This window comes from Daktulosphaira vitifoliae, unplaced genomic scaffold (genome assembly GCF_025091365.1).
Source record: "Daktulosphaira vitifoliae isolate Bord-2020 unplaced genomic scaffold, ASM2509136v1 Scaffold_3, whole genome shotgun sequence".
In the NCBI taxonomy this organism is placed as follows: domain Eukaryota; kingdom Metazoa; phylum Arthropoda; class Insecta; order Hemiptera; family Phylloxeridae; genus Daktulosphaira; species Daktulosphaira vitifoliae.
The window spans coordinates 36,469,807-36,480,984 of NW_026099574.1; the positions used below are offsets into that span (position 1 = coordinate 36,469,807).

At 23.8% G+C, this 11,178-nt stretch overlaps 2 protein-coding genes across 13 annotated transcripts in view; both read left to right on the forward strand.

Moving 5' to 3' along the window:
- Positions 1 to 11,178, forward strand: part of LOC126901960 (PDF receptor) — a 172,910-nt gene that overhangs the window by 101,935 nt on the left and 59,797 nt on the right. The gene's annotated exons all lie outside the window — the stretch shown is intronic.
- Positions 7,731 to 11,178, forward strand: part of LOC126901961 (venom protease-like) — a 79,527-nt gene continuing 76,079 nt past the window's right edge. For 2 of the 7 annotated variants that reach the window (XM_050678943.1, XM_050678947.1), the window contains exons 1-2: positions 7,731 to 7,910; positions 8,087 to 8,305. In XM_050678943.1, the coding sequence (XP_050534900.1) occupies positions 7,814 to 7,910; positions 8,087 to 8,305 (316 nt within the window). In that variant the 5' untranslated portion in view covers positions 7,731 to 7,813. Of the gene's footprint in view, positions 7,911 to 8,086; positions 8,306 to 8,371; positions 8,479 to 10,609; positions 10,756 to 10,818; positions 11,082 to 11,178 lie in introns of all 7 variants that reach the window. The other 5 variants (XM_050678945.1, XM_050678940.1, XM_050678942.1 and 2 more) reach the window with 5 other exon arrangements.

The following is an 11,178-nucleotide window of genomic DNA, read 5'->3' on the forward strand; positions in this document are numbered from 1 at the left end:
GTATCTAGTCGAAGACATTACCCTTCAAAATTGAAAAAATTTCCCTCGTTCCCCGTAAATGGGGGAAACCTCCAAAAAAATTACAAATTTAAAAATCGCTAATTTTCGAAATTTTTTCAATTTTTTTTACTAAAAACTGTCATAACTTTTTCAAAAATGAACATATGAATATAAATTTTTTTTTATAGATGCTTGGTGTCTTTACCTATCATTTGGTATATTTTTTTTGTAAATTCAACCTTTTTTCTGCCCACAGGGGGGAATTTAAAATGACAACTTTTTCACAANCTGCCCACAGGGGGGGATTTAAAATGACAACTTTTTCACAAAAAATTAACTTTTTCAACTTAACTTTTGAAAATGTTTCGGAAGGTCTGACACTTTTACNCTTAACTTTTAAAAATGTTCCGGATAGTCTGACACTTTTATATATATCTTAAATTAATGCTAATGTAATATACTTTAATTTGAAAAAAAAAATTTGACCTCTGGACTTGTCTTCATGGTGAAAGTTGACATCAAAGTTAATAAAAAAATACGATTTTTGTAAAATAATTTTTTTTTATATTTTTAACTTAATAATGCACTAACTTTTTCAAAAATAAACATATCAATATAATTTTTTTTTATATAGATGGTTGATGTCTTTACCTATCATTTGGTATATTTTTTTTGTAAATCTGACACTTAACCTGCCCACAGGGGGGGATTTAAAATGACAACTTTTTCACAACAAATTTACTTTTTCAACATAACTTTTGAAAATGTTCCGGAAGGTCTGACACTTTTATATATATATTAAATTAAAGCTAATGTAATGTACTTTAATTTGAAAAAAAAAAATTTGANTTCCAAGTTATTGTTACATATTAAGAAAAAAATAATTTCACGTAATTAATAATTTAATTTAAGCCTGATGAAACTATAATATACTTTAATTTATTTTTTATGCATTAGCTATAATTAATTTTGTTATGAAATAACTATTACAGTCGTATTGGTGCAGCAATTGTACATTAAAGGCTAGCACAACTTGTGTATAGAAATTATTGTTAGTCGTATTTTGACATAAAAAAACTAAAGTAATTAAAATTGTTAAATCTAACCGAATTATATTTGGTAGAGTAAATCATCTAATATCCTTCTTTTCGGCTTTCTATATTAACCCAACCACGGGTATAACTATCCAAGAATTCGCACCCCTACGGAATTAGATGAAGAGTATAACAATTTCAAAATGTTATTGCAGAGATTGTCTTAATGAAAATTTCTGGGTAGGCATATGCCGGTTATAAATAACAAGGTTGTTAATTTCATTTTTTAATAACTGGGTTTTTTACCCCTTAACTTTATTTTTATCTTGTATTTATTAGTTTTAATTTAAAATATTTGATAATTATTGGTGATTATACTGAGTGATTGATTTTTCACTGAAAACTACATTTCTCCTACAATAGTAATAATTTTAAAGAATTAGTTATGTATAATTTTATTCATTATTCGATTTATAAGAGGTTATATTTTTAGTTCATTCCTTTTATATTATTATATTCTTACATTTTACTATTTTATATTTAGAAATTTTTTGCTTTAAACATTGTCATTAAAATGTTATTGATAATCTTTTCTTCCTTTGAAATAAACAACATTATATAAAACTACAAAAATCAGGAATCAAAATCACATTTCTATATTTTCAAAAAATATAATATCATTTTATATTTTAATAGTAGAATCATTCATTTAGTAAACAAATAAATGTATAATTTTTTTTTTTAATAAGGTTTTGTAATTTTACTGATAATGGTTGTGTATTACCAATTTTACATTTTTTATTTTAAGTAATTATTAATTTATAACAAAAATTAAAACAAACTTTATATTTGATACAAATTAATGATATTTTCAAGGTAAGATTTGAAGAAATCTCTATATTATTTTAATTTTTTGAATTTTTATGTAGTTCATAAAAACAGATATCTTTATACAGGGTGTTAGTAAATGCTATGTCACGAGTAGTAGGATGATATTCAGTAGGATCTAAAAATAGCGAAATCGAAAACTAAAATTTCCTATCTCCAAAATTGGGAGGTTTTACGGTTCCCCCACTTTAAATTTTATTTTAATAAAAAATAAACATCACAACGGTATTTCCCACGAAATTCTCATACAAATTAAGTGGTCACTCGCGTTTTTGTAACTTTCGTGCCCTCCCCTGAACTTTGGGTTCAAAATTGGAAAAAAATTTCATTTTAGTGTGACCCATCAATTTGTATTTNATTTCATTTTAGTGTGACCTATCAATTTGTATTTAAATTTTACTGGGAGTTTTGTGATGCAGTTTATTTTTAGTTTAAACGTTTACATAATGAGAAAAACTGGAAAAACCCACAGATAATGTGATAATTTTTTAATTTCACTAGTCTTGTATTATTTATTCAAACCGATTATAATTTTTATCATTAAAACTGTTATAAATTTTTTTTTTCTTTTTAGATCGGAAAAATAAAACAATCACAAGATTGAAATGAATATTTTAAACTTTATTACAATAGAATAATTAGAAATAATTATTATGATGTAATCGGCACACTACTCTTTCCCGAAATTAATCACTAATGAGAATATGGTACATCACTGAGTTTGTTAATATTTATTTAAATGTTCGATAAATACTGTTTACTATTGATTAGTCACTAATTAAGTTGCTAAAAATATTAGATTATTTTTAAAATATAGCTTCTTTTTTATGCAATAAAAATGGATAAATTGCAGTAAAAACGAATAACCTATAGTAAACAAATAGCCTGTATTGTAAAACGATTTTAATGTGCGTCATTTGCTAAAAATGTAATTTAAACTTACACTTTTTCATTTATAAAACGACCATTTATTTCAAGTTTTTTGTTATACAAATTTAAATAAACTAATCTTATAAACAGTATTTCTTTTTTTTTTATTTAAAAGACAGTACATCGAGAAAAAAAAATACCAATAGTATTAAAATACTAAAACATAATACGACTATTTTTGGTTTCGACATGTATCAGCAAATTGGGAGCGAACTAAAAAGAAAAATAAATAATAATTTTATAACAGTTTTAATGATAAAAATGTTAATCAGTTTGAATAAATAATAAAAGACTTGTGAAATTATAATATAATCACATTATCTGTGGGATTTTCCAGTTTTTCTCGTTATGTAATCGTTTAAACTAAAAATAAACTGCATCACAAAACTCCCAGTAAAATTTAAATACAAATTGATGGGTCACACTAAAATGAAATTTTTTTTCAACTTTGAACCCAAAATTCAGGGGAGGGCACAAAAGTTACAAAAAATCGAGTGACCATTTAATTTGTATGAGAATTTCGTGGGAAATACCGTTGTGATGTTTATTTTTTATTAAAATAAAATTTAAAGTGGGGGAACCGTAAAACCCCCAATTTTGGAGATAAGAAATTTTAGTTTTCGATTTCGCTATTTTTAGGTCCTCCTGAATATCATCCTACCACTAGTGATATAGCATTTACTAACACCCTGTATATTCAATTAAAAAATGTCTACTCGACAAAAATTCTTAACTTAATTCTAATAAGTTTGGCCATGTTCAAGTATAAATATAATGCGTTTACTGACCCGAAAACATTGAATTTTAAAAGATCAATTTAAGAGTAGCCAATTTAGATCCATTTTACATTTATGTAAAAAATTAAAAAAGAAAATTGACTTAAAAGAAGACTTATTATGATCATTTTTCATCATTAGTTACGAGATAAAATGCTGTAAAATGCTACTCAATATATGTATTTCCTACAGTCATTCATACTCTGTGTAATTTGCTCCTGTTTAAAATTAAGTAAAGATTAAATTACCATAACAGATATAATTCACTACGAATGAAACATTTCTATAGATCATTGTAAAAACAATTTTTTATTTCCTAATTATATTAGAATTCTAGTATAAATCTTGATAATTAATTCAACACATTGTATTACTTGTACACTGAAAAAAAAATACAGCCAGCAATTTTTTTATCTTTAAATCATTTAATTTTTGTAACTCGAACAATATATTTCTTTGATGTATAATTTTTTTATCCACTTATCTAAAATTTTTATTTAACTGACAAAAAAATATTGTTGACTTTAATTAACTATAAATTTATAGGTTTTACTTTTTTTTTGTTTTTCAATATACGATATAAAGGTTAAATGAAAGTTAAAATAAATAGATAAACATTAAAAATAAAAACGTTATAAAATTATGATGTCCTAACATTTTAGCTTCGATGCGAAACTGAGAAGGTATTAATTTTACTATGATGTGTTTTTTTTATTTTTCATTATTTTTTTTTTTTGTGTTTGTTACCACTTTTACTCAGTTCTCACCGAACCGATTTCTTTCAAGGATACGTCAAAATATCACAAATGTATACAGTCGAAGACATTGCCCTCAAAAATTGACAAAATTTCCCTTATTCCAGGAAATGGGAGAAATCTCTAAAAATATTAAAAATTTTAAAATCGCTAATTTTCTACTTATTTCTATTTTTTTACTTAAAATTCCCATAACTTTTTTAAAAATGACAAATCGATATAATTTTTTTTTTATAGATACATGATAGGTAAATCTATTATTTTGTATACATTTTTTATAAATCTGACTCTTTATCTGCCCACAGAGGGGATTCTATATGACAATTTTTTCACAAAAATTAACTTTTTCAGCTTATCTTTTAAAAGTGTTCCAGAAATACTGACACTTTTATATATATCTTAAATTAAATCTTATGTAATATACTTTATTATGGAAAAAAAAACTTTCGGACTTTATTTTGTCACGCGGAGAAAATGACTACCAAATGATATTTTTGTGTGAAAATTCTCGATTTTATATTTTTAAATTTATATTTATATAACTTTTTGAAAAATGTATAGATCAATAGAGTTTTTACATGAGAAGTGCTATTTATATACATCTTTCATTCAACATACTTCTTTTTAAATCGAACCATTTCCCTTTATACGTGGAGGAACAAAAATAAAAAATGCATATAGAATGTAGAACTTTTTCAACTTAATTTTTGAAAATGTTACGAAAATACTGACACTTTTATGTATATCTTAAATTAAATTTTATGTAATATACTTACTACGAACAAAAAAAAATTCAAACTATAGATTGTCTTCATGGTGAAAGTGGTTACCATATTCAAAAATATTCTATTTTAAAATACCTTTATAAAAGTTTTTGAATTAGAAAAAAATTTTAACTTATTTGATTTTTATCTCATTTAGATTTAATAACTTCTATAAATATTAAGGATCTCATTACTGTAGTCTCCTTTCGTGTGAAGATATTTTTTATTCATATTTAAATTATTTTACTATGATATTTTTTTTTTGTGGCTCTCATTTATTTTCTCAGCTCATACTTGACCAATGTTTTTTAACGATACATCAAATGATCACAACTATTATCTAGTTAAATATATTACCCTCAAAAATTGAAAAAAAAATCCCTCTATCAAATAAAAAGTTGCTTAACCAGCTTTTTCAATATAAACAATTAAAATCATTCATTTCTAATATTTTTAATGTATTTATTGTCCAATTAGATTTGATATGATAAAAGTATTCAACTGCCAAAAGTAAATAATTTTACTTTGTAATTTATTAATTTTTTAAATCTATTTTTGTGTGTTACTAACAGTCTACAATATTCCAAATTTTTTGGTAACATGTTGCTATATAAATCGTTTCTAAAAAAAAATTATTTTTAGTTTCAACTAAATTGAACTATAAATTCTTACAATTATAATCAAATTTTATAATACGCTTCTTAATTTAGTAGATTTTTCAAACAACTTTTTTATTGTTTTTTTTAGTTAAAGTAAATTATTAATAATAATTAATTTCTGAATATTTCAATTGTAAAATCTTTTAAACACTAAAAGTTACTTAGAAATGAATACTATGATTTCTATTTAAGTGATCAATTACAGTAAAAAAATGCAAAAAAAATATTGAGTTTTTCTGGTAAATTTACAGTAAATAGTAAATATAAAATTTCCTAGCTGTATATTAATATTATCAATACAATTTTTAATTTTCCTATTAATGATGTAAATTTCAAACTTGCAAGTTGAGCTAAAAGTTATGGTAACAAATTCAACTTTTTTTAATTATAAACTTTCAAAAAATCAATTTTAAAGGACCAAATAAATAGGTTATAAGTGATATTTTGCACTGATATTTTTTAATATATTAAAAACCATAATCAATTATAATTTAAAGCACTTATTTTTTTTTTAAGTATTGCATCAAACCTTTTAATTTTTATACATGTTTGTCATAGAAGTAACAAAATATACTACTTTATCATTTTTTATTATTTCTTCGTAAAAATTACAACACAAAATTATTAAAAATTGATATCATGCTATATTTAATTGCTATAATAAATATTTATTCATAAATTATACTTTTAAATCTAAGAACTAATAATCAGGATATAATTAAGAAAATAGGGTTCATGATGTTTTTGTAATAATGCGCCAATTTCATAGAATTAAATACTATCTACAGATATGCATCGAAGCGTTTCTTATGATAGTGATTTTAATCACTGTCAGATATCATCTATACTTGTCCCAACTATCTCACGTCCATACTGTGCCGCGACCCACTGTGCTATCATTTTTATTTCTTAAGTTTTCTATAATTTTTTAGGGAAATATTAAACACACTATTAATTTTGAATATTGGTAGATTAGAAAATTTATATCTTTAAGAAATTTTTTTAAAATATATTTATAAAATAGTTTTTTTAACATAAGCTTACGACTTTTTTCATTTAACTTTTAAATCATTTAACAGCTTAAATTTACAAAATTAAACTTAATCAGGAATGAAATATAGATTTCTAAGCTATCTTGATTTTTAATTTGAAAACTACAATCAAATTGTTTTTAAAATCTCACTTTAAAAAATATATATTTAAAGTTTTTGAGGTAATTTGTAAATACTAGTCAATTTTATGTAAATAAAATAAGATACTTGTAGTTTAAAATATAAATATTGATATTATTATGATTATAATCTGTACAAAATTTCGAACATACTTGTAATGTTTATCCTATTTTTAGGCTTTTAAATATTTTTATCATACTTAAAAAAGAGGTACTATAATGTAATCTCCTAGAGACTAATCGCCTATACTGTGGATCATATAGTAAGGTGTCCCTTTCCATTCCGTTATCTTTTCTATTAAAAAACGTAAAAGAATGAGAAATTGCTATTAATAATGTTGGGGTGCTAGGCATGTCTCGACATACCTGTGCACAAATTGCCATTGATTGAAGTGTAACAAATTCCATAATATTAGCATTCGCTAATTCATCGTTTGCAAACTAAAAGACTCTATCTTTAATGAAAATTGTGTATGTAATAGAACTTTTTGGTTCTCATATCATGAATTAATTATTGCAATAATTAAAAATTCATTTTCAAACTTGGCTTAATATTGATAACTGAAGGTTAAAAGTCAGTTGTAATCATTACACACAGATGAATATGTTTATGGGAATTAATTAGCCATTGAAATACCATTAATTTTGAGTCTTAATAATAATTAATTAACTTCTAGCTTATATGATAAGGTAATAAGGATATCTATTTATTTGCTATAAATTGACGACTATTTCATAAACTGCATCTTTTTTAGAACGATAGACTAATAAATAATAAATAATAAATTTTTCTAAAGAGCATTATATAATATACATTTGATTTTATTCTCTAAAATATGTCTAAACTAATTATCATATTTCTAAATGTATTGCTCAATTTGTATTTTACTTTCAGTTCAGGAAATAGCATTCTTCATTTAAATCTTACCGCAGGTACTAACTAGTTGTACAAAACAATTTTAATTTTTATTGATTCTCTTCTTGTACGACTATTCAATTTTTATAAATGAGTTATTTGCACTACTCTAATGGATAAATTATAATTTTATATCAAGTTTCCATTAGCTGAATAACTAAATTAAATTCGGTACTTAAATTATATTATATAGGTGAATTATGTCTAAAAGGAAATAATGAATTTACTTCCAATTCTTATTGCCGCCGTTTTGATGAATGTCCTGAGAGTAGAAGGCAAACTCCACAACACGTCGTTCCTATACTATGTTCGTTTGATGATTCATATCCTATAATATGTTGCCTACCAAAGGACTATGAAACGAAACGGCCAGAAAATACGACCGATGATCAAAAACAAGTGGCTGGCAAAAGTAATTGGCTGAAATACCTTTGATTGTCCATGTTTTTATAGTGTTTTTATAATTTATTTATTATAGTGTGTCATAAATATTCTAAATTTGTTCATAGAATACCGGAAGTTCCAGATTTTGTGCCTTATATTGTCGGTGGTAAAAAAGCTGTACGTGCCGAATTTCCTCACATGGTAATAATTATCTGAATATAAAGTAGTCCATTTCTGAAACGTCCGTTCGTGAACGTTACGTTTTATTTTACATAAGTCAATATGGCGAACATTGTTCATGAACGAACGTTCGGTTACAACAAGTACTAGACACCATCCGATAGCGAACAGACGGTTATTTATAACTGTAAAACGAGTTAACCTTCATACCGAACTTTTAGGTTAACATATTTACCTAAAGTATAATTTTTAATCGACATTTTATTTCATTGATTTAATAAATTAAACTAATTAATTATTTATTAAAAATATTTACGCGGAAATAGGGATGCGTGAAGGTCTAAAATCATTCATTTGTTTCTCTAATTAACATAAAAATAAATATTATATAATGACATATATTTTTAATAATATAACTAAATATGTATATAAGGTGTTCAATAAATGAGGAAACGGGTTCCTATTGTTCTCATTGTAAGTAAAAATTTACCAATTCCCTTACTTTTTTAACTATATAATTGTTTAACATGTTTTTATTTAAACAACTATAGACACTAGTTGATTATTAATTTGTATTATTAAAAATTATTAGGTTCAATTTTTATTTTACGTTGTTATATTTAAGAAAATTAAAGTCTTTATATTCACATTTAATTTATAATTTAAATTTCATGATACCTTTGCACAATATCGATTGTTCAAAGCAGCTTACCCCTTTAGAGAACTATTTTTTAAAATAATTAACGCAAATTAAATTTTAAATGTCAAATGTATATACAATATTATATACTCAACAAATATTTGTTTTATACATTTAAGTATTAATTTTTTTAGTTTGTTTTGACATGCATTTAAAGATGCATTTTCAATTTTCGAAATGTAGTTTACAGTACACCAATGACACATAACAATAGTTTCTTATCTCATTAAGTGCAACGAGAACCTTTTTTAAGACACTAGAAAGTAATAAAAAAATATATGAAAACAGTTTGTTATAACTGCAGATGAATATAAAAAAAAATGAAATGTTAAATGCATTTAATTAAAAATGTTTTGCAGATTCAATTTTACCTTATTAAAATGATTACATTTAAAATATACACAAACGCATAATTTTTAAATTTCATTAAATAATGACCTAATCAATAAATTGCTAGTTTTTTATTTTAAACAAATTTGTTAATTAAGTATAAAATGTATAAATAATCAACAAAAACTGCTAAATTCGTAATTAAATTAATTTAAAATACAAATAAGATTATGTTGTTGAAAATTTTATTGTACATAAAGTTTGAGTTGTAAATAAATAATGCACAAAAAATAAAGTATAAATATGATAATTATTATATTTATTATTTAAATTAATTATTTACATTAATTATTATTACTGTTATTAATTAATGCCATTAATTATAATAATAGTAATTATTTTTATTTATAGTTATAATTAACTATATTTATTTTTTAAATTCATTATTTACTATTACTATATAATTACTTTTATTATTACTGTGTCTAGTAAATATAGAGTTGTGCATTTTTCCGAATTTTATTATATGATTTATGTATTTGTTATATATGATATTTATATATTATGCACTCAACGTGAGTGCTGTATTTTTGAGTTTCAACTACAGTAATTTGAAATTTATTTCAAACTGCATGTATAATTTTAATTGAAAATATATGCTATTTAAATATTTAATTAAATTATGCAAACGCACAATTTAAAAATTGCATTTATTTCAAATAAAAAATGTGTTGTGTACATTGCATATTTTGTAAACTTACATTAAAAAATAAATTGTTGAAGACAACTGATTTAATTCCTCCTCTCTTAAAAAATATCTATATTATAATCATTTAATTTTTATAATTTCCAAGGGTTTACCTTCTTTAATTTTTTTCCAGACTGTGTTAATGTTTGAAATTTGTTAACGAAACTAGGGCTTTGGTTAAGGGTGATATTTTTATGAGATTGTCCGGTGCGATAAAATATCTTAAGTTAGCCCTAAATACGTATTAATTCTTTCTGTTCAAAAATTTTAAACTTTCACTTTGATAAACTAATAGATAAAAAGTTTATTATGGTCTATCATGTACAAAATATTGAGCGTTTAATTTATGGTAATAGTTAATTTTATCCTTGTAGGCTCTTATAGGCTTTGGAGACACGATTGAAGAAGTTGATTGGACTTGTGGAGGCTCATTAATAAGTAATAATTGGGTTTTATCAGCTGCGCATTGTGTTGAGTATGTAATATTACCGGAGGATATTCATATAGAAGGTGTTCCCAAGTATGTTTCTATTAATTGAAACAAATATTTTTAAATGCTTAACCTTTTTATTATTTTACATAGCATTGTAAAAGCGAAGTGGATTCGTCTTGGAGCTTTATACGTAGAAGATAGTAGTGATTATAATTTTCGTAGCGATTATAAAATAATACAAAGTATAATTCATCCAAACTATCAAGAAGACATTTCATACAATGATATCGCTTTATTCCGGTTAGATAGAGAAGTTCAATTTTCAGATTATGTCAGACCTATTTGCTTAAATGTTGATAAATCCCTTGAACCCCAAAAAGTGCTGGCTACAGGTTGGGGCAATACATCACCTGGTAAGACGATATTAAATTTTGTATTTAATGTTGGTAAATAAAAAAAAACTTGAATCTTACAGGTGGAGATTTTAGTTCTTGTCTATTAAAAGTTGAG